Source organism: Lycium barbarum, chromosome 12 (genome assembly GCF_019175385.1).
Source record: "Lycium barbarum isolate Lr01 chromosome 12, ASM1917538v2, whole genome shotgun sequence".
Taxonomy (NCBI): Eukaryota; Viridiplantae; Streptophyta; class Magnoliopsida; order Solanales; family Solanaceae; genus Lycium; species Lycium barbarum.
The window spans coordinates 36,138,102-36,162,651 of NC_083348.1; the positions used below are offsets into that span (position 1 = coordinate 36,138,102).

A 24,550-nucleotide genomic window follows, 5' to 3' on the forward strand; every position below is an offset into this window, starting at 1 on the left:
ATCTCGGAATGAGCGAGATTGTTATAGAGAGGTTTGACTATATTTGGTACGCATTTTAACATAAAAATGTGAAAAAACTAGTATTTGAAGTTAACTTTAAAAAAGACATCTGGAAATCGAAGTTGTGTTTGGATGCATTTCACTTGGAAAAAGTTGAAATTTCGTGAGTGCAGTTGAAAACCGATCTAAATTAAAAAAAAAATTTCTTCCAAAAAATAAAGAATCTAAAATATAATCAAACAGTAATTTGAAATTATTTGCTTGGAAAAAAGAAAAAAGAAAAATAATTCTATGGGCAAACTCCTTAAAGAAACAAAACTTTCTTCCCAAGGAAAGTGTGTGCGCTAGTGTGTATAGACTTAAAAGTGAAGGGGCAATATGGGTAATTTGTTCTAGCTTAGAGGGTTTTTGGAGGGTTTTAGCTTCTTCCTGTTGTCAATGGCAGTTCTGAGTAAGTAGCCGAAACTAATAGACGAGCCCATCAACATCCCCTTTTGAATTGATAGGAGTTTGCTGCAGCCATGTTGAAGGTTCTCAAATCCTCATGTCTTCTACAAAGTCGTTCCCACGCTCAAGTTCGGTCCAATACGCCATTGCTTCGGGTTTTAGGTTCAAACGGAAGAGGTCCCTATTTGTATCGACGATTCTTTTGTTCGGATTCTACCGAACCAAACTCCGAGGCCAAGCAGGCCGAGGCCGAAACCGAAGGCGGTGGAGATGCTGCTGATTCAAAGGCTTCCGCAGCTATTGTTCCCACTGTATTTAGGCCTGAAGATTGCCTAACGGTCAGTTGGACAGACCAATAGATATTTACACGTGTCTTTTACACAATTTTACATATAAACTAACATGTTTGGTGTTGGAAATACACAATAGTCTAATATTTGGTGGCTGCGCACCTCTCTACCTCACAAGGTAGGCCCCCTTGTGGGATTATACTGGGTATGTTGTGGTTGCTAATTTGGACCCCCAAACAAAAAAAATGTAAAGTGAGATGCTTCTGTTGGTTTTAGTTTTGCATTGGGTAGTTGTGGCATGATTTGTCATGCAAATTTGTACATATGGATGACTGCTTATGATGAAATTTCTATTCATTGTGGTTGGCACTGACCAAGAATTGGAATACTTTCATATAAGATATTCCCTCCGTTTCAATTTATGTGAAGCTATTTGACTGGAAAAATAGAAACTTTCAAACTTGTGGTGTAAAATGAGGCACATATATTTTGTGTGCCTATAAATCATTGCATAAAGGTAAATTATTTTCAAATATGAAAAGGGTTCACATAAATTGAAACGGAGGGAGTATAATTTCGACTTTGGTTACCCGCAAGGGTGGCTCAGTTGGTTGAACATAGGGCTTTCATAATGGATGTCTCAGGTTCGAACCCCCCTGCCTACGACAGCAGGGGATTTGCCTTCTGGGTTGAGCTCGTCGCACGGGGCTTGTCTAGTGCAGGTTATCTCTCCTGTGTGGTTTGCGAGCTATACACAGGAGCTGGGTTTACCCTGTGCGCACCCGAAGGGTAGCGGCTGTGGGTTCCCATGTCATCAAAAAGAAAAAAATCGACTTTGGTTGCAACACTATGTTAAGATTAGGGCAATAGCAAGGGACGCTTGGTTAATAAGTTAATTTAGCTTTGTAAATTAAAAATGTGGATCACAAAGATTATATTTTCTAGTTTAATTGTATCCTCATTATTCTGTAGTGAAGGGCCTTCCCTACCTTGAGTTGTCCTCCTACAACATTGTGAAGGTCTTTCAACATTTTTGTTTTCAAAGAACAACTCTTGATACTCTCTCCATCTCAAAAGAATGGCTTTATCATTAGATGCTTTGATGCGAACCCTGCCACTCCATTTGGGTCAAAATGAATAGTATTGTAGACCTTTTTTAATCATGTTGTAGTATTAAAAGAACCTTGATTTGCATCTTAGGATCTTACCAGCCTCACATCGCTGAGCTACTCTTTTAACGCTATTGGAGCTTCAATTAGCATTATCATTTTAATGAAACAGTCTTGGAACTCTAAGAAATTTTATGAAGGCAGAAATTCGAGATGCCTATGGTTAGAGTTTGGGGATAAAAACACCAGATTCCTCTACAAGATGGCGAACACTTGTAAAATATTTAATTGCATTGACTATTTGGAATCAAACTGGAGAGTTTTTGGAGGATGAAAAACACATAAGCAGTGAGATCTTGAGAATTAACAAATCCTTGTACACTGCCTTGACCAAATGAATACTTTCAGGAATCAGGACAACACTCCATCTACTTCTTGAGGAAGAGAATTAGTGGATGCAGAGACAAAGAAATTTTAGGTGTCATTACAGATTCTAATGGGGACAAAGCAGCAGGAGAGGATGTTTTCATCATTTCTTAAAAAAAATGTTTGAATACTATCGAATTTGATCTTTACAACACAAAAATGCTTGAGGTGAGGGGTTCCACTTTCCCTATTATACTCTACAATGATTATGGAACATTTAAGTAAGATGTTTTCAGCAGTGGAACGTTAGGGACGGATGCACCTAACGGTGTGGCCTAGTGATCAATGAAGTGGGTTGAGAACCATGAGGTATCATGTTTAAAAGCCAGCAGAGCCAAAAAAACTAGGTGATTTCTTCCCATCTGTCCTAGTCTTGGTGGATAGAGTTATCCGGTACCTGTTGCTGCCTTGTTGGTGGGAGGCGGCTATCTCGTGGAATTAGTCGAGGTGCACGCAAGCTGGGCCGGACACTTTGGTTATAAAAAAAATTAGGGACGGGTTCAGGGGTTCAATCCTAGTGTGCGGAGTCATGGGGATTTTCATCTTACTCATATTCTTTACACTGATGATTCCCTAATTTTCTGCGAACATAACTGGGGTCAGATTCTCCATCTTAGGTTGATTGTTTGTTTTTTGAAGCAGTGTGCAGGCTTCGTGTTATTACCCATAAATATTTGGGCCTTTTTCTAGGTGCGAAAACAAAAGCCATAACAATCTGGGATGGCATTTTGGAAAAGTGTGAGAAAAAGCTTCTTTGGAAGAGAAAATATCTTTCACTTGGAGGCAGGCTCTTATTGACAAAAAACATGATTCTCCACCCATGTGCACGATGTCTTTGTTTTGTGTACTTGTTTTAGTGGCGAAAAGGTGGGATCCAGAGAGATTTCTCGTGGCAACGGAACAAATATCACAAAACCTTCAATTTCAATTTGGTAAAATGGGATAGTCACTTTAGTTAGGAGAGTACGGGGCCGCTTAGTTAAACATTTCAAGGTTCAAAACATCTGCTTGATCTACAAGTGGCTCTGAAGATTCAATCAGGAAGAGAAGGCTCTTTGTAGGTCAATTATTGAACTGAAATATGGGCTCTGGAATCCTTGGACAACTAAACTTCCAGAGTCACATTGCTTCTACGGCATTTGGAAGCACATTAGCTCATTGGAACAAGTTGAAAATAAGAGGAAGATCAAGTTTTAAAAGGATGTTTGGCTTGGCCAAACAAATAAGGGAGCAGTATCATACCCTCTTTAATGTTGCAATGTCTCAGGAAGCTATAATGTCAGGATTTCAGATGCTATGACCATATAAATTGGAAATTCTTATTAAATACTCGCAGGCAGATGGGGTTTGGTAGTAAATGGCTGAGCTGGATTGAGTTTTGTATTAAAACTGTCAGGTTTTCTGTTCTTGTAAATGGAGAATTTGTGGGGTTTTCCATCTGAGGGGGTTGGAGACAGCCAGACAGGGTGACCCTCTATCTCCTTTCCTTTTTATTCTGGCAATGGAAGGATTTGATAGCATGATGAGAATTGCAATACATAATAGATGGATCAGGGGATTTCAAATTGGTGGTAGAGCTGGGGAGGAAATAGAGATCTGCACTTATTGTATGCTGATGACACTGTTATTTTTTGTGAACCCAAGGCTGAATAGATTTGCTATATCAAATCGATGTTGATAGTTTTTGAAGTTGTAGCAGGTTTGAGGGTCAATTGGGAGAAAAGCAGTCTATTTCCTGTCAAAGAAGTCCCTCATATTCTAGAACTGGCAAGCATATTAAGGTGCAGAGTGGAGAATTTGCCTACAACTTACCTAGGTATGCCACTGGGTAGCCAAGCATAAGGCACTGGAAATCTGGGATGGTATAGTGGAGAAAACTGAGAAGAAGCTTGCAAGGTGGAAAGCATAATATTTGTCACTTGGGGGAAGATTAACCTTGATTAACTCTGTGCTAGATTCTCTTTCCACATATGTGATGTCCTTATTTCCTATTCCTTCAACAGTAGTGACAAAATTAGACAAGCTAAGGAGGAAATTTCCATGGCAAGTTTGCAAAGAAGGAAAGGGTTACAGTTTGGTGAAATGGGATAAAGTAATACTTAGTAAAGTAAGGGTTGGATTGGGAATCAGAAATCTAAGACTACAAAACAATAGTCTTATGATAAAGTGGCTATGAAGATATAATGGGGAGGAAAATGCCCTATGGAAGGAAGTGATCATGGCTAAATTTGGTGAACTTAGTCCTTGGTATACATAAATAGTCACTGAACCCTTTGGGGTTGGAGTGTGGAGAACTATCAGCGCTTTGTGGCCATTGATGGAAGCAAATCTGAAAGTTAATGTGGGTAATGGAGTCAAGATTAAATTCTGGAAAGAAGGATGGATTGACCAAACTCCTCTAATGGAATCATTCCCAGATCTGTTCATTATTTGTAATAATCCCGATGCAAGAGTGTGTGAATGTTGGGCACCCCAGGGGTGGGACCTTTCTTTTAGAAGGCTGCTAAATGATTGGGAAGCGGAGATGGTGGCATCATTACTTGGAAAACTAAGAGGCTCCAACGGTATCAAAACAGAATCTGACAAGATTATATGGAAGCATAGCAAGGATGGTTGTTTCACAGTCAACAGAGCATACAAGATAGAGATGCAAGGTGGAGCTGGAAGGCCATAATATCAATGGAATTCCATCTGGAAAACCTTGTTGCCTACGAAGGTGAAATGTTTCACATGGTTAGTGGTAATGAGAGCCTGTCTTACTCAAGAAGTTTTACAAAAGAAAGGGATGCAGTTAGTACCCAGATGTTTTCTCTGCAACAAAACAGGGGAAACTAACAAACATCTGTTTCTTCATTGTGAGTTCACTGCCCATCTTTGGGAAATCTTTCTCAAACATTCTAATACAAGATGGATCATGCCAGAGCACACTTCAGATCTGTTCAGTTGCTGGATTAGAAGGGGAGGGAGCAAAATTCAGAAAAGGTGGAGGATAATACCAGCGTGCATATGGTGGACTGTATGGAGAGAAAGAAATGGGAGATGTTTTGAAGATAGATCCAATTCTATTCAGAAAGTTAAATGGAATTGTCTTGTATCTTTACTTTTCTAGTGTAAACAACTTTGTATTGAGGAAACAGATCAAATTGTAGATTTACTAGGTTTTCTGTAAGTATTTTTTCTTTCTTTTGGTTACTCACTTTTTGGAGGTGGCTAGCGTACCCATAATGCTGAGGAATACAACTTTAGCCGTTTCAAAAAAAAAAAAAAAAAAAAAAAAGAAAGAAAAGAAAAGAAATTTCAATATGAGATACCACTCTATGACTGGGAAGTGGACACTGTGTCCTCATTACTGCTCCAGCTTCACAACAACAATACTCTCTGATTTGGAAAGGTGATGCAAAATGTAAATTTATAGTAAATGCTGCAAGAAACTAAGTGACCTTTCCAGTACTTTACCTCATTGGCCTCAGTGTTATCAAAAGCGAAAAGCGCAAAAAAGCTCTAAGGTCACCTGGAGCTTTAAGCGCAAATAAAGTGTGGGTTTTAACATACAAATATATATATATATGTTTAGTCCAAGACTATTAATAATAACCATGAATAACAAATATATGGACAAGGAAATTGTAGAAACATTACGATAAAGTGAAATATCAATTATCTAGTGTCACCTCATCAAGAGAGGCTCATTGGCAAGGAAAAGTATGTCTTAGAGCCTTGATGATGACACTGAAGCGCACATAAAGCGAGGCGAAGCGCTCAACATGTTTTGAGCCTCGCTTCAGGGCTTAAGCGCACTTTAAGCGCGCCTTTGACAACACTATTTGGCCTTGGAAGTGTATTTGCAGGAACAAGGTACCGTGAAGGTGGAGTGTTCCACCTAGCTGCTAGTGCAAGGGAGCATGCTTAACTCATGAAAATCTTCAAAAAAGAGGGTTCAATATATGTAGCAGATACTCACTATGTGAAAGGCAAAGTGAGGATATCGATCACATCTTCTTACATTGCTTATCGATCACATCTTCTTACATTGCTCATTCACCAAGCAAATCTGGCATCTCATACTAAACGTTGTGGGAGTTAACCGGATAATGCCAAGGGCAAACATAAAGCTGCTGTAATGCTGGTGCATTAAAGGGGTGGGAAAGGCAAAAATGAAGACATGGAAGTCAACTCCCTTAGCCGTCTTGTGAACTATTTGGATGGAAAGGAATGCTATCATGTTTAAAGCAAAGCTGGATCAGTAATTAGCATTAAATACAGATGTATCAAATGATATAGAGGCCATGATAGACTTTTTGAGTTTGTTATGGATTCAGCAGTGATGCTCTCTCTCAGGGGCGAATTTACATTAAAAAAATGGGTCACGTGAACCCATGGTCATCCGACTAAACTCGGTATATTATAATTCTTAAAATATATCTAATATTAAATGAAGGAACACATGGTCAAATGAGATTGAGTGGAGCACTGGTTAAGCATTGTATTTAAGCCCTTAAGATCACGGGATCGAACCCTACTAAATGCACTTTTGCGTCTTTTTTTTTTTTAATTTCTAAAATGGTGAACCTATCTTCTTGAAATCCTGAATTCGCCTCTGCTTTCTCTGTACATAGTCTAACAGCACCTTCTGGTTACTGGTTATTCAATATAATTACCTTTAGTGATTAAAGAAATTATTCTCTTTTCAATCATCTGAAACTAAATCTGTTATGACTGATTCTTCCTAATGATCTTGAATGATTTCTCACCTGCAAGAAAGCTGGTGATTCACATTGTTCAGCAAAAGTAAAAACATTGTTTGCTAATTGTAATTAAAATACTCTTCTTCCCATATCCTATTTCTAGAAGCCAGTTTCAACTAGTTATGCCTCTTAATTGTGGCTGTACAGAAGGCACTTTGATGGATGTTAACTTTTAACATTTCGTCTTCCATGTGGAGGCCTAGGAGAAGGTCACTTCATGCTTTAATTTAATTTAATGAACAACTTTTAGGTTATATAAAAAGTAAAGAATTGGATAATACATTAAAGATAGTGTAATAGGATTAGTCGGGGCTCAAAGAGACCCGGACACCCGGTGCTTAATCAAAAAAAAGATAGTGTAATAGGATTGTCCTAGTACCTCATTTTTTTTTTCCAAAAGAACTTTTGGTTCATTTATGTATCCCGAATTTTGCTAGTTGAGATAATGCAAGATCCGTGTAAAAGTGGTACTTAGCAACCTTCCCTAGAAAAAGAGAGGTACTACTGCAATGGAAACATCATTTCTTGTAGGCTTCTTATTTGCTCATAGTTCTATCTGTTCGTAAGATTTAAGGGGTGCTACCCATTTATTGCCTTCTTGTTTGGTTAAAGTTTTACTTTTGGATAAGATTTATCTGTAAGACTTGCAATTAAGAGCTTTATGTCATTTATCATGCTGAAGATACATGAAGTGCGCTAATTCTTTTTAATGATGCACGTTGTTTTCTTGGTGCAGGTTCTAGCACTGCCACTTCCTCACAGACCATTATTTCCAGGGTTTTATATGCCTATTTATGTGAAGGTATGGTTCCTTGTCTAGGACAATAACTATGTCTTGCTTTGTCTTTTAGATGTCCAGAATAAAAAACTTAAAGCATTCAGAGCATAATTACTGCCATATTTCTGAGAGTTGTACTGTTTCAACCAGCATTCAGCTTTAAGAATTCTACTTCATTGATAGAATATTCCTGGCTGTATACGGCTAAGATGGCATTGTTAATAACAATGAAACTTTTTACTTGATCAAAAAAAAAAAATAAAAGAGAGAAGATTCCTGGCTGAAGTTGTAAGATTGAAAAGCTAAAAACCTTCAATTAGGAGCACTGAGCATCTTTTGCTCAATTGTAATTTTCTTTTTTCCTTTTGTTAGTTTCCAGAACGATACGTAATGACATGCAACAAATTGCTCTGAGGCTCCATAAAATCCGTAAATTTAACTGCAGGATCCGAAGGTATTAGCAGCCTTGGTGGAAAGTCGAAAAAGGCAAGCACCTTATGCTGGTGCTTTCCTTCTGAAAGATGAGCAAGGGACTGATCCTAATGTTGTCTCTGCGTCAGATACAGAAAAAAACATCTATGAGATCAAAGGAAAAGACTTGTTTAACCGTCTTCATGAAGTTGGTACACTTGCTCAGGTACATCTTGTTGTTACCTTATGTATTCTGGTGCTTTATTTTTGGTAATTGAAGAAGTTTCTGATCAAGGTTGATGCAATTTATGATGAGCCAGATAACAAGTATTCAAGGAGACCAGGTTATTCTTATTGGTCACAGGCGGATACGTATGACAGAGGTGGTAAGTAGATGTCTGCTTATGTTTTGCTGTTATTAGTAGCTCCATATGTTTTTTTTTTGTCCTCTTTACTTCTGTTTTTAACCACATTTTCCATCATCACCTTATTTTGAAGACTGTGGATTTGACATCTTGGGTTCGTACCTTTTCCTTTGGGCTTCATATATCTGAGAAGCTGTGAATTGTTAATCGATAGTGGTCTCCCTTTTGGCTAAATGAGTTGTTTCTCCGCTGTGTGTATAATGTGTTACCAATAGAATGAAACACTCTTATTTATTCTTGATTGCCTGTTTGCTAGAGAAAGTAGCACTACATTGTGTTAATTTTGGACAACTGGTTTCCTGCAAAGTCATACGAATATATTTCTTATTGAACTTCGGGGTTGTAGAAGAGAAAAGCAAATGAACTAATTCTATGTTGTCTAGTTTAGCATGTGTTTGATTGTCGACGCATTTGGTTTGAATGCATCCTAGACTTTTCCAATATCAATATTTTTGAATGAAATCCCGAGGGCAAGTGGCGTATGGTTCAGCACTCGCGGATAATGGGCCTGCCCCTATACCCTTCTCCACCTTAATACTAAGCTTTTATCTGCAGCAAGGTTTGAATCCGTGACGCGCGCCTAACCCACATATCATCTTGCGCTCTTACCACTAGACCAAAGCCCCTCCTTGAGGCCGTCACAACAGTTGGCTCCAGCATCTGTAGATCTGCATCGTGACAAAAAAGATGAAATTGAAGAGTGGGCGTACCAGAAATTCATTCATGACAAATTTGAATATAGAAAATAGATAACTGCAGTCGGCGCTTAAACATATAGTAAACATATAGGAGTTTGAACAGAATCCTAAATGTTGCTCTCTAATCTGGTACAGAGTCATCTTCTTTGTTTTAGGTGTAAAGTTGGATACTGATGTCTCCTTATTTTTCCTTTTATTTTGTGGTTGAGGACCTCTTATCCTCTTGTATTGGACTTAAGTCTCTCAATCCCTCAGCTTTCTCAATAATAATTTTCCTATTATATTGTACATACTATTTGACATTTGCAGTCAGTATTCCTTATATAGTTATTTCTTTTATTTCAATAAACCTTTCTTCAATGTGGTTATCAAAAAGAAAAAACCTTTCTTCAATGTATTTAGTTTGTAACAATTTGTAGACTATGCAGTTATATTTGACCCGCTGTTGAATGTCCGCTGTCAGCATATTGTTGTTTCTTTTGTCTCGATAAACCATTTTATGAAATGTACAAGAGTATCACTTACTGAAACTGTGACATCCATTTGCAGGTCAGTGAGGAACCCCTTACAGTGAAAGTTGATCATCTCAAGGCATGCCTCAATTGTTTGCGCATTCTTTCTACCCGGCAGTGGTGAACTCTTAATGCCTGATGTTCAATTTAAAGTTATTTCAAGTTTGTTTCCTTAATTATGATGCAGGAGGAACCGTACAACAAGGGCGACGATGTTATAAAGGCGACATCTTTTGAAGTTCTATCAACCCTAAGAGATGTTCTGAAGACAAGTTCTCTTTGGAAAGATCATGTTCAAACTTATATCCAGGTGTGATTCATTTCTTCCTAAATGTTAAGCCCTAATTGTTTGATTTGGTGAGAACTCCGATATAAATATTTCATTTGCTAATCCACTACTTTCTTGCCCACTCATAATTGCTTGCCTTTTGATATTCCGAGCGACGCTATTGTGTGAAGCTCCACAATGACGGTGATTCTGCTTAATTTCATGCCCTATGTTTGGCATTTCATGCCGTTCGTTTTGGAAAATCGTTGTTCGTCTTGGTGGTACTCAAAGCCGTGACTAGATTCTCTGCCTTATATTTGGTGCCCTACTGAAAGAGTAGACTAACAAAAGACGTAAGGCGGCTAAGAACTGGAAGTTGATACATGTGGATGTGGTTGTCTGAACAAAATGTATAGATTTATAGGGAGCTGGGAAGTTTATATGTATGGAGAACCTCCTGATAAATTTCTAAAGAGACAATACTGATTGTCTTATCAATAGTGCCATATCCAAAAGATAATTTGGTAGCATGTTTCGCTGAAGAAGTGGAATGGGATGGTAAAGGGACAGCGACTTATTGCTTTCATTCTTCTAAGGGAAGCATTTGCGTTCTGAGTCATCTCCAGCAATCTGTTGATGCTTTCAGTCTCGCAATCATTGAAATTTCTTCTACACTGAAAGATCCAGGTGCTGCCATCACAACTGTCTGATATGGTAACATCTTTATTCAACACTAGACTGCATAAATCAGGCAAAGAGTTGGCTAATGTATCATTCCCAAGCCGCTTGTCTTGCCAAAATCTAAACCTCTTCCATCTCCGATGCTTAATCTAGTGTATGTTTTGAATTCCTCCCACAGATTCTTGATATGTTTCCATATTGCAGTGCCCTGGGGAGATGCTATTTGAGTTGTTTCCCCAAATATTGGAACCCATATTTAGCCTTGATGACCTCCTTTTAGTGCTCTTACTTATGTCGCTCCATCTCCATAGCCATTTGAAGAGTAAACTTCTATTATGGAGCTTAATGTTCCCGACACCCAAACCACCTCCTTCCTTGCAAAGTGTGACTATTTCCCACTTTATCAAGTGAAACTTCTTGGAATCCTGATTACCTTCCCATAAAATTTCCATCTGATCCTTCACATGCTCCTCCAACTTGGTTGGCATGGGTATCGCTGACATTGAAGATGTCAGAATGCCATCAAGTACGCTGTTAAATAACATCAATCTTCCACCCAAAGAAAAGATGTCTTTTCCATGTACATAATTTCTTCTCGCATTTTTCAATTATTCCTTCCCATATTCTGTTATCTCTATATTTTGCTCCAGGAGGTAGTCTCAGAAGAGGTGGGAAAAGTTTGTAGCTTGCAACCCAAAGTGTCTGTCAGTGGCTGAGCATGCTGGTCAGCATGTATTGAAAATAAATTGTCCTTCCTCAGGTTTATATGAAGTCCAGATACAGCCTCAAAAGCAATAAGAATCCCATTCCAATGTAAAATTTGCTCCTTTTCTGCATCACATCACATAACATTAAAGTGTCATCAGCATATAGTATATGAGATATTCCTATGCAATTACCACGGTTACCGATTTCCACCTCTCAGCCAGTTAAGTGACACTGCTTTAGATATCATTCTGCTGAGGCTTTCCATCAACATAATAAAAAGGTATGGTGAGAAACAGTTACCCTGCCTCAATCCCCGTTGGGGCAAGAAAGAACCAACGGGAGCGCCAATGAACATATCTTACCTCTCTTTTTACTTCCCCTCTTCCAACTCCTCCTCTTGTTTACCTCTATTCACTAAGAAGTTATATGTTGGTCTGTTCTGGTTGTGACTGGGTACCATGTGCATCTGCTACACTTATTTTTTGGGAATACTTTAGGAGATCATCGTACTATTACTCTGTACTTTCTTGTCCTTCGATTTCTGCTACTATTTGTTGTTTCATGTACTTCGATTATCGTATTAATTTGTGGTTGTCTTGTCACTACTCCTTTTGTGGTTGTTACTGCTCTATCATGTTTTTGTAGTATTTTGCCATGGCCTATTCATTTCCTTTATTTCTTTTTTTGTACTGCTTTGAGTTGCTTGTCCTTATGCCGAGGGTTTACCAGAAACAACCTCTCTACCCCCCAAGGTAGGGGTAAGGTCTGCATACACTCTACCCCACTTTGTGGGATTTCACAGGGTATGTTGTCATTGTTTAGGATATCATAGCTGTTGGATAGAAGAGGGAGAACCGTTTATGCTGCAAATGTAGTTACCCCATCCAATTCTAAATGCACTTTACTGACTGATCTTCTAGAGGAAATCATTTTTCCTTTAGAGTCATTACAAGTTCCAATTAATTCACAAATACTCAAAATGTCCTGATAAAAACAAAATCACAAATGCTCAAAATGTAAATATAAATTTAGACTAGTTGAGGTTGGCTATCCTTTTTTTGACAGGTTGAGCAGTGTACTTGTATTTATGTCTCTGGAAAGTTTACTAATGATGTAATATTGTGCTTGAGCACCAAAGGAACTACCTCCCTATGTCTCTTCCTCCGATATCTCGACCCCAGTAGCAGATTCTTACCATTGCCCAATATCACCCATTCAATTCCAAACATCTACCAGATGTCACCACAATTGTTATTATGCCATTCCACCGATCGGGGTTAGTCATGAATGGTTCACATCTTATACCTAAACTTACATATGAAGCATCAAGTGATGTAGACTTCACGAATCTTGACTAGTTTGACAATGAGTCTTAGCTTAGTATTTGTGTTTTTTGGATTTATGATCTGTATTTGTCACACTCTATTTGGTCTCATTCCCATTTTGTACACAGAGGGCACTATGACATTGCCATTCGTTTTTTAATAGAAGGATGCCCATATATTGCTAAAATATTGTCGCACCTTCTATTTTTTGTGTGAGAAATGATGGTATATATCCTGATGCATACCTATTGCTGATCAAGTCCCAGCATCTTCTCCTATCCTTCATAATTTTCAGTGCAATAGTAGATATCCTGATCTTGGAAAATCATTCATTTTAGAAGATCTTCTTGTTACGCCTTTAAATCTGTTACAACTTCAGATTAAAAAATCTTGCTGTTCCACCATACGGTCTCAACAGAGTCAGAAATGTGCGATTTTTCCCTAGCCTGTCCTCTCTACTTCATGAAGAAACAGAAAGTATTCAAAAGGACCTCTTGTAATTTTTGGTGCAATAAAAATAGAAGCTCTTTTATCATTATTGCCTATATAATGATTCAACCAATAGATTTTTGTCTTTTTATGTATTGCATGCGTATTGCTATGTTTATCACCATTCAATATTCTAACTTCTTGAAGCTACAGCATATCGGTGATTTCAATTATGCAAGGTTAGCAGATTTTGGAGCAGCAATATCTGGAGCCAACAAGCTACAATGCCAGCAAGTGCTTGAAGAGCTAGATGTAAGTTCCTGTGGTTCAAGAAGTTAGATACATACCATTTTCTGTATGTGCGTTGTGTTAATACAAACCCCTTGGAGAGAGGAGCCTGTGAACTTCTATAACATAATGACTACTGGGCAGAACCTACATAGAACTATATAAGTGGATGCATTGGTTTACCAGTATTGTCAATTCTATCCACTCTTGGAGACAGCGAGGTTTTATTACTAGGAGGCAGGTCTAAGAAATTTTCCTCGCCATTTGTTTTCTATAAGATTTAACTAAAAAATTTACTTTTGGTTAATCTTCTTTCAGAGAGAGAGAGAGAGAGAGAGAGAGAGGAGCCTATGAGCTTCTGCTAATGTAATGACTGCTGGGCAGTAACTACGTATAAGTGGATGTATTGCTTTACCAGTTTCGTAAGTTTAACCACTCTTGAGGACCACGAGGTTTTAGTGCTAGGAGGCAGGTCTAAGAATTTTTCGTCACCATTTGTTTTCTATAAAATTTATCCACACAAAGATTTATGTTACTTAGTGCTTCCTTGATCTAAAAAGGGAAAGGGCTGAAAGTTCAAAAAGGGAGGATCAAAGAAAACATCTTATCGGTAAACTCTCAATTTCTCGCTGATAGGCAAAATCCCTCTCATTGGCTTTCTTTGCTTGAAAATGGCTTAGGAACCTAAAGTTTGTTAAAGTGAAGCTACTTATTTTGAGAAATTAGAAAGGGAATATATTCAGTTTAGAACAGCTAAGAATTTTATTTCCTCATTCGATCATCAGAGACCAATTGGTGGGTTAAAGGATCATTTACTCGCATTAATGGTTATTTCAAAATTTTCAATTGAACTGAGCGCTTGAATGTCAAAACCAAGCGGTGGTTGTTTTTCCTTGGCTCGTATGGACATTCCCCCTTTGATGACTCGCAATAGAGAAAGCCTAAATTTCCTATGTGGACTGAAAGGAAGTTGGAGATGGACATAGATCCCTTCCTGTCCGGCGTGTTGGAAATAAAGCAATGTCTTTTTTTTTTTTGTTGTATTTTTTTTGGAAGCAATCTTCACTGGCACAAGGATCTCCCTTTTTGTCTGCTGAGGGATCAAAATACAGTGTGTATATAAGATTAAGTGAATGTTCCCTTCATTTTGTTTTATAGCTAACCTCATAATACCCACATCAGGTGCATAAACGGTTACAACTTACGCTGGAGATAGTGAAGAAAGAAATGGAGATTAGTAAGATTCAGGTAAATGCACGTACCAGAACTTTGAATTGTTATGCATGCATTTAGAAATTTACGTCTTCTTTGTTTTCTGCAGGAATCAATAGCAAAAGCAATCGAAGAAAAGATAAGTGGAGAGCAACGCCGTTATTTGTTGAATGAACAATTAAAGGCCATAAAGAAGGCATGTGGCTATGTGCAGCTTTTTATGTTAACATCCTTAAACTTAGTTAAACTTACATATGTTTATTCCTATATATGTTGAGCTTCTGATTCTTATGTCTGATTCATTGTGTTTTGAATGAAAGAGTTGATTTCAAAATTGCTTCCTCACACGGGCACTTTCAGTATGACTGTGATTTTGATTGCCTTAAATGCAGGAACTAGGTTTGGAGACTGATGACAAGACAGCTCTTTCTGGTTCGTTTTCTTAATTATTACTGAAATGGATGATGTACTTTTTGGATTTATTACGGCCAGACATGTCCAGTTGGCCAGTGAAACATCTTATACTGCCCTGGTAAAAATCCTGGGAGCAGTAGCATAAGAAGCATGAATAGCATTCAGGCTACTATTGGCTTTACTAATAGAAAGTTGAATGTTGATTTTTTGTTGTACACTGTCCAACCAACTTTATTGACACACCTTCTAAAATTATTTTAAGACATTGCTATTTGACAGATTAAAACACATTATTTGTAAGGGGCTTTTTGGTTCTTACTAAAGCACTTGATAAGACAATATTTGGAATCCTTCAACTTTGATTTCCGAAAGGTTAATGTCTACCATACTTGGTATTGTTGCAAAGTTACTTCAACATGGATTTACTGCACATTATCCGAGGCACTGCATTGTCGTTTATTCAAGTTATGGACTGCTCATGATTCAGATTTATCCTCCTCCTGCAATCTTTTCTTTTTCTCTTGAATTCCTTCCTGTTTCCCTTCTTAATATACTGCGGTATTTAGAAGGCTACTTGCTTTCTCTGTCATATACTCTTTCTTCTCCCCTTTGCTTCTGTTGAGGAATGTAATGCTTATGGAGGTTCCTGTTCTACGTTTCTTCTGAGAATGAACATTACAACATACTCTAAAATGTGGTTTTCACTGTTTCATTTCTCAGTAATTTACACAAACTAGGGTAAAGTTGCACTTTGTAACATTTTTGGACAGACCTTGTTTTGGTTTTGAAGTTGAGAGAAGATATTGCCTAATTATTAGGTTCGCTTGGCTTAGACCTACAGTGTGTTGTTTCCTTTTTATTACATCTAATGGTGTGGAATTACCTATGTTTATTACTGCAGCAAAGTTCAGGGAAAGGCTGGAGCCTAATAAAGAAAAAATACCGGCACATGTTATGCAAGTTATTGAAGAAGAACTTACAAAACTGCAACTATTGGAAGCTAGTTCAAGTGAATTTAACGTAACACGTAATTATCTTGATTGGTTGACTGCCCTGCCATGGGGTAGTTACAGGTTAGTTGCCTATCTTGACTCTTGTTGTTTCGTCTTGGGTTCAATTCAACTGATTTTATCTTTATCCTTGATTATCTATCATATTTTTTTGATGACATATCCTTGATTATCTATCATAGTGGAATCTGTTTGAGAGAAGGTGACTTAAATAACAAAATGGAAAGTGTTCTTATTTTTTGAGAAGGTAACTATATTTGTATATATATAAACTGGACTACACAAAGCAGTGTAATCTTCCATAATTAGAAAGTGAAGTACAATTATAGTTCCTACTTCCTAGCACTTTGTCTTCTTACAAGTAATCTAAAACATCAAAAATAGACCCAACATCTTCTAAATACTTTTGTGTACACCAAATATAGGAAAGGACTAGACAATTCACCTTCAGCTTCTGTATAGAACCGTTGTTGTCTTCACCACATCTTTGATTTCTCTCCTTCCAAATTGTCCACCAAATGAAAGCTGGGACAATCTTCCATCTCTCTTTCTAATTGGATAGGCTACCATCTCTATTCCAGCATGCTAGGATTTCATGAATTCTTCTTGGCATGACCCACCAAAGTCTTCCATAATTGATCTGTTATTCTACAGTACAAAAAGAGATTGTGAAGTTTCCTTTTTTTTTTTTTTTGGGGGCCAAAAGCCATGCAAAAGAAGCAACTTGTATGGAATTTCACTTTCCATATCAATTTCCAAGGCCAGTTAATCTGATTATTTGAAATGTTAAGTTCCTAATAAAGTTGACTTAACAGAGAATTCACCTTGTCTATTCCCAGGCCTAAAATTACCATCTTCAGTGGCAGAAAGTCTCTGAATTGTTCTAGGGTGTTGTTAGACTTTGTTAACCTGCCAATCTCCCAGTCATTTAACAGTCTACTGGAATTAGATTTGATCATGAGTTTACCCAGACCTCTCCCACAGTTGCTTCCTGCTGCTAATTGAAGTTACAAATATCAGGGAAGAGCTGCTTCAGTGATCTTAGGTCTAGGCTGTTGTCTTTCCAAAAGGATGTCTTCATTCATTTCCTACTTTGAAGCTGGGTTTGTTTTTGACTTTAGGCCATAAGCTTCTGATGGATTTCATAAAATGACCCCATAAGGGTTGTTCACAACTTTAGGTATCAATTTCCATACATCCCATATTTTAACTTGATAACATCCTTCCACAGAGATTGTTCTTCAGCAGCAAACCTCCATAACCATTTCATCATTAGGCTTTGATTCTAGACTGTCAAGTTCCTGATCTCAAAGACCCCCTTCCTTCTTACTAGCTGTAAGTGGCTGCATCTGATCAGATGGACCTTTCTCTTGTCACTGTTTCCTTTGCCAAAGAAAGTTCCTTCTAAATGCATCCAATCTCTTCACAACACTTGCAGGGTTTGGAAATAAAAACATCATATAGGTAGACATGACATCAAGTACACTGTTTTTTATAACCTTATTGCCTAGTGATATGACTTGCCTAGATTTCTATCGAGTAATATTGGGTTGTCTTCAACTTTTCTTTCTCCTTCTGTTCCTCTTATTTGGGTTCTCACATGTCATGCTTCTGGCTTTAATAATGCTTCCTTGGCATCCCAATTTATGAGTTTAGCCCAGGGTCTATCATAAGAAGAATCACATTCGTGAGAGCAAGATTAGGATTGTACTGATGATGGGCTCCTTATGTAGGATAAGTTGGGAGCTTGATTTGTCATAGTCCATGTCTGCTGATGGCGCTAGACTTGGCTTTATAGTTTTGTTCTCTGCCACGGTTGTATTGGCAATGGTTCCTAAGATTTTCTTCTTTTGTGATCGAAAATGCAGTGATGAAAACTTTGATGTACTACGGGCAGAAAAAGTTCTTGACGAAGACCATTATGGGTTAAGCGATGTTAAGGAAAGGATCTTGGAATTTATAGCTGTGGGAAAACTCAGAGGAACCTCGCAAGGTTGGTAAATGCCAGTTTTTTATTTTTGGAAATAATGACCCTCATTTTTTTAACATCTTTAATTTTGCAAGATCTATCCATAATCATATACTCCCTTTGTCCCAATTAATGTGACACTTTCCTTTTTATTCTGTCCCAAATAAAATGTCACCATTTTATATTTACAAAAAATTAAACTTCAAAATTCTCATTTATCCCTACTGAATTGATTTATAGTTAAGGCTTGTTGTGAAAGCACAAGTAATTAGATGAGAAGGCAGAGGTAGTTATTCTACAAAAAACTAAATTTGATGGTGATGTGGGCAGCCTAGTACCACACTTATAGGGATCTAGATGGGTCAATTATTTTTATCGGGAGGCAAGTGGAACTAGAGGGGGCATATTAATAATGTGGGACAAGAGAGTGATGGAAGGGGAGCTAGTATGCATTGGTCAACAATCAACTTCATGCAAGATGATAGTGTTTGCTCAAAATTTCACCAGGTTTCTCACAGGGTGTATGCTTCAACCTGTACAGAAAGAAAAGAGCTATGGTACGAACTGACGGGGCACAGAGGTTTATGTAATTGTCTATGGATAGCGCGTGGTGACTTTAATACTACTAGGTATTCTGATGGAAGGAGCCATAGTACTTATTCTAAAGCTATGTCTGATTTCTCAAAAATCATTAATAACCTCGAGCTAATTGATCCCCCTTTTGGAGGATCTTACACGTGTGAGGGAAAATAACTACAGAATTGCTTCTAGGATTGATAGATTTCTGTTCTGTAGAGTGGGATGAAAAGTTTAGAAACTGATGGTTCCAGATTTCTGTTCTGACCATAGACCTATTCAACTTCATCGGGGGACTGGGTCGCCAAATAATTGTAATTCAAATTTTAGAACTGGAAACTTATGGTTCCAAAGAGAGGGTTAAGGAATAGTGAGAATCTGTCAAAGCTGCATGTAGACCAGATTTTAGTTTTGCAACTAAGTTAAAGCTGCTCAAAGATAAGTTTAAAGAATGGAACTCAATAAAGTATGGTAACTCGCAAAAGAGAGTGGCTGATATTCTTAACCAAGTGAGCACTCTTGACAAAATACAAGAGTGACCAGTCTATCTGATGATAAATTTCTCATAGAGGCAAATCTACCTATGAAGTTTGAAGCGATAGTCAGGTTTGAGGAATTGCTTGGAGACAAAAATCTAGGGCGCTATGGTTCAACAAGTGGATAGGAAGACAAAATATTTCATAAGATGGCCAATCTCCGCAAAAGGTTCAACAACATTGATTATCTTGAGATTAATGGGAAAGTGATATCTGGAACGAGAGGGCATTAAAGAAGAAATTTTGACCTTCTAAAAAAATTTATATGCAGAAACTGAGACATAGCCTGCCTTTTACACTCAAAATTGTTTTCCAGTAACAGAAGAAGAAAAGACATAGATAGAAAGACCTCTCAGGAGCTGGAGGTGCTGAATAGCATCAAAATATGTGCAACTGACAAGGCCCGTGGACCGGATGGTTATACCATAGACTTCCTCCAAGCTTGATGGGAGATACTGAAAGGGGATATTATGAAGACTTTGAACAATTTCTACTCACAAGAATATTTTGGAAAAAGCTTTAATACTACCTTTGTGGCATTAATTCCTAAGAAGAATGGCTGAAAGATTTCAGGCCGATTAATCTGATTGGAAGTGTATACAAAATAATTTCCAAGATTCTCCCAAAGAGATTGAAGCAGGTGGTGGACACACTAGTAGATAAACAACATATGACATTCATAAAAGGAAGGCAAATCCTGGATACAGTCCTGATAGCAATGAACTAGTACACACTAGACTGCAGACTGGGATTTATCATTTAGGAGACTTTTGAATAATTGGGAAGTGGACAGGGTGTCAAATTTGCTGCATGAATTGGTGGGCTTCAGTGGCACTAAATCAGATTCAGATTCTATAAGATGGAAACATAACAAGGATGGGCAATTTTCAGTTAAAAGGGTCTATGAAATTGACAATGCACAACAAAACAGAAACCAGCAAATTTTGTGGAAAAATATAGCACCAACTTAAGTGAAATGCTTTACATGGCTGGTAGTTAGAAGGGCTAGTTTGACTCATGAAGTTTTGAAGAGAAAGGGACATATCATTGTCTCCAGATGTCCACTATGTGGGGAAACAGATGAGACCAACAGCCATCTCTTTCTACATCGTAAATTCACTGCACAGTTATGGGCTTTATTTTTTACCCTCACAAACACAAAATGACCATGCCTGAGCACACTGCAGATCTACTGAGTTGCTGGATTAGAAGAGGAGGAAGAAAGAGCCAGAAGAAATGGTGGAGAATTATCCCACACTGTATCTGGTGGACTGTGTGGAGAGAGAGGAATAGTAGAAGCTTTAAAGATAGGTCCAATTCCATTCACATAGTTAAATGGAATTGTATTGTATCTTTTTATTTTTGGTGTAAAGAGAAAGAAATAGAGAAATCAGAGCTTGTAGATTTGTTAGGCTCTCTGTAAATAGTATCTACCCCTTTTTCTTATTTTTTGTTGTTGTTGTTGTTTTTTTTTTTTTTTTTGTCTTAAGGTTGCCAGCATATCCTTAATGCTGAGCAATACAACATTACAAGTCTCCAAAAAAAAAAAAAAAAAAAAGAAAAGGAAAATTCAGTTGAGCTCCAGATGCTTTCTATGCCAGGAGATGGAGGAAAGCAATAATAATCTTTTCCTGTACCGTAAAGTTACTGATATATAAATGGCAGATGTTCCTTTCCTTAGTTGGGATCAATGTTGCTCGGGCTCTTCAAAAATGTTGTTGCATTCGTGTCGGGTCCTCCAAAAATGCACTACTTTTGGAGGATCTGACATGCACCTCTCGACATTTTTGAGGAGTCTTAGCGACATAGGATGTGATCCAATGGGTAATGCCAAAAGACACCAAGGAGCTGTTATGGTGTTGGAACAATATTAATACAAAGGACAAACAAAAGATGTGATGGAGGATGACTATTGCATGCATATGGTGTACTACGTGGAAGGAAGGAATAGTAGATGTTTTGAGGATAGAAATAGTTCTATACAGAGAATAAAGCCGAATTGTTTTTTGTCTTTTCAATTCTTGTGGAAAGAGAATTATATAGAGGATGCAGAACTACTTGTAGACTTTTTTGGCTTCCCGTAATTTACCAGGCTTCCTTGTTCTATAAGTACTTGGCTTACCAGTTGAATAATATACTGTTATCTTATTCCAAAAGGAAGTGTCTAAAGCTTGTTTTTGACACAAATTTCGCAAGTCTTCAATTCTTTCTTAAACTTCATGCCTAATTAAACAGTGCCACATAATTGGGATGGAGGGAGTATATAAAAAAAGAAATGATCCAGTTATTGCTTACTCTCCATTTTCACGCATTATAATGGACCAATGGTTTTTTTTTTTTTTTTGAAACTGGTAACTTTGTATTCCTCAGCATTAAGGGTATGCTGGCCACCTCCAAAAATTTACACTTTACTGAAAGAGAAATACTTACAGTAATCCTAAAAAGTCCACTAACTGAACTTCCTCTTCTACGTATTGTTCTTTACACCAAAAACTTAATGAAGTAATGACCTTCCATTGGATCTTTTGCAATGAACTTTCCCTGCATTTAAAAATTCTGTCGTTTCTTTCCTTCCAAATGTTCCACCAGATGCAAGCAGGAACTGTTTTCCACCAAATCTTCTGACTCTTGCTCCCACCCCTTCTTATCCAACATCTTAGAAGGTCTGTAGTGTGTTCAGGCATAGTCCAGTTCACCCTTAGCCAAATTAATGAACAATGCCCAGACTTATGCCGTAACTTTATAATGAAGGAAAAGGTGATTGTTTGTCTCTAAGGCCTCCTTGCATAATGTGCATCTTGAAGCAATGTTTATATTAGGAAAAAATTTAAAAAATGCTCCCAGGCACTTATCCCGAGGCAATGCACTAAAGTTGCTTTGTGATACAGGTCACCAACTCTGATGGTCCTTCGGATCACCGGATTTCTCACTCTACTTCCTTTTCTTTCAACCTTCTAGGAGATGGATGATAGCATTTATTTCGCGGTTGGCTTTAAGTCTTATGATATTACTAGATCCTCAAATACAACAGAACATTGGTTTGACGGGACCGAAAGAGGTAAAAATTTCATCAGAAGAGTTTCTTTGAACAAGAAGACTTTGGAATGGATATTCCAGAACATAAGGGAGGCATCAAAGGTACGAGGCAATGTAGTGAGAAGATGGAAGAGAAGAGAATGTTTCTCTGAGACTTTTTGCTCCAGGAATTTTAATGGCTTTGACAGATATATTAGCATTATCAGTTTACGAGGGAGAAAGAGAGCGGTGATAATCATACCCGAAGTATCGTTTAATGCTGGCTGGACCTATCTGGCTGATAAGATTGGCAGATTCATTAATAGCTTTGTTGACAAATTTAATGTGAGGGAGCCTAAGTTTGTGGACAACGAGTTCCAATATGCAGAAGCAATTAAAAGCTGTAAATGGTCGAACAATGGAGTGGTTGGAGGTTCCGCATTAAAGAGGGGAGAAGTTATTCAGATAAAGGAAGGTATGACACGTCATCAGAATATGGTACTTGGCAGATGCTTGGTTGGTTACTTTGTAAATAAGGAAGTTCCAACTCTGTATGACCTACGAAGATGGACTTCTTCCACTTGGAAACAGATCCATTGGCTCAATATTTATGCCATGGGAGAAAATCGATTTCTATTTGAATTTCCATCCAAAAGCATAGCTGAGCAAGTCCCTGAAAGGGGAGTGGCACTGGAAAAGAGCCCAAATCAATCTTCAGTGGTGGTCTTCTTTATCAGGAGTCATAGAAAAAGGAAGTATGCCAAATTCCATCTGGATTAGGGTTGTGGGTGTGCCGCTCCAATTCTAGTCATCTGAAGTCTTCAAAGTCATTGGTGAATTTTGTGGAGGCTGGCTGGAAACAGAGGAAGAGACTCAACTCCGGAATCATCTAAAGTGGGCTAGAATCAGAGTCAAAGGAGATGGTAGAGAGGTTCCTAAAGAAGTCACCCTGCAGCAAGGCAGACATCTCTTTACCCTCCAGGTTTGAGTGGAATTTCCGGCGAGAGTTGTCATCGGAGAAGAAGAGGAGAAAGAGGTGTTACATTCTTTTACCCAACAGATATCGAAGACACCGGGTAAAAGTACAGATACAGTCGCTAAGCAGAAGGAAAAGTCAGATGTTGCTGACTTTGCACGTGATTCTGCAGTGGCACGTGCAGTAGGTTCAAATTCAAATAGTGAGAAGGGACAGATTTTGTTGGATCTACGAAGGGTTTAATTCTGGGCCTAAATAAATTTAATTGTTTGGCCCAATATGAGTCTGAAAAGGGACTAGTTTTAAGTGAATCACATGGTGGGTCACGTGCATCTTCTACAGACTTAAAACTCCCGATAGTTCCACTGTAGATGGCTATAAGAATCACTTCAACAACTTGAAAGAGATGGCATCCAAATTCCTCGAGTGCTTTGCCAATTGGGAAGCTTCTACCAACATGCAAAAGGCAATTTCAATTCCCTCTTCTAAATTACCACTTCACATAGATTCCCCAGTTTTAGAAAGTGTCGAATTTAAATATTGGGTCGAGGAGGAAAGATGCAGGAGATAAAGGAATGGATCAGTACCAAGAGTTTGAAGAAGAAGAAGATGGGCAGATGGTATTGCCAACTGAAAGTCAAGAGGATGAAGAGAAAATTGAAGAACATGGGAACACAAACCAGCTAACTCTACTGGGAGAGACTACTCCCATACAAACTGATTTTTCTGAATGTGAAAAGGAGGCAGTGACGAGATCGAACCTGTGGGTTCAGGGTAATATTGTGAGGATGAGCCAGGAATTCGGAGCAGCATTTGAAGGTTGCTTTAGGGAGGTCGAAGCTTTATTCACAAAGATTGACTGGAGGAGAGAAAAAGGGATAACTTCAGCTATCTCAATAGAACATAATGCTGATAAACAGACAGTTCCTAGGCAGCTAAGAAATTTGATATTTGATATGAATTTCAAAGATAGGGAACCAAGGAGTGAATTAAGAAGTAGGGGGAGGAAACTAATAACTCTTTTATAATGAAGATAAAAATAGTTTCTTGGAACGTGAGGGGGTTGAATATGGAGAGTCAAAGGAATACTGTAAGGAGTAGAATACAACAATGGGGGGCTGATATCTATGTTTTGGTGGAAACAAAATTGAGCGGGGAAGTGGGAAATTATCTACAACAACTCTGGGGAAACAGATGGGTGGGGGTGTATGGCTTGAGTCATTAGGCAGTAGGGGGGGGGGGGGGGGGCATCATAGTGTTATGGGATAAGAGGCAGTGGAGAGGGGAAATAGTGGAAAATGG

The 24,550-nt window shown here is 38.1% G+C and overlaps 1 protein-coding gene across 2 annotated transcripts in view; it reads left to right on the plus strand.

Annotated features, from left to right (window-relative positions):
• The first annotated feature begins 351 nt into the window (after window positions 1-351).
• LOC132621092 (lon protease homolog, mitochondrial-like) overlaps window positions 352-24,550 on the plus strand; it is a 36,266-nt gene continuing 12,067 nt past the window's right edge. For both annotated transcript variants that reach the window (XR_009575411.1, XM_060335244.1), the window contains exons 1-12: window positions 352-785; window positions 7,754-7,819; window positions 8,241-8,432; window positions 8,527-8,592; window positions 9,879-9,920; window positions 10,029-10,151; window positions 13,466-13,564; window positions 14,723-14,788; window positions 14,862-14,948; window positions 15,145-15,184; window positions 16,068-16,239; window positions 18,045-18,169. Coding sequence is in view for 1 of the 2 variants with exons in the window: in XM_060335244.1 (XP_060191227.1) it covers window positions 522-785; window positions 7,754-7,819; window positions 8,241-8,432; window positions 8,527-8,592; window positions 9,879-9,920; window positions 10,029-10,151; window positions 13,466-13,564; window positions 14,723-14,788; window positions 14,862-14,948; window positions 15,145-15,184; window positions 16,068-16,239; window positions 18,045-18,169 (1,342 nt within the window). In the remaining variant the exon portion in view is untranslated. The remainder of the gene's footprint in view (window positions 786-7,753; window positions 7,820-8,240; window positions 8,433-8,526; window positions 8,593-9,878; window positions 9,921-10,028; window positions 10,152-13,465; window positions 13,565-14,722; window positions 14,789-14,861; window positions 14,949-15,144; window positions 15,185-16,067; window positions 16,240-18,044; window positions 18,170-24,550) is intronic.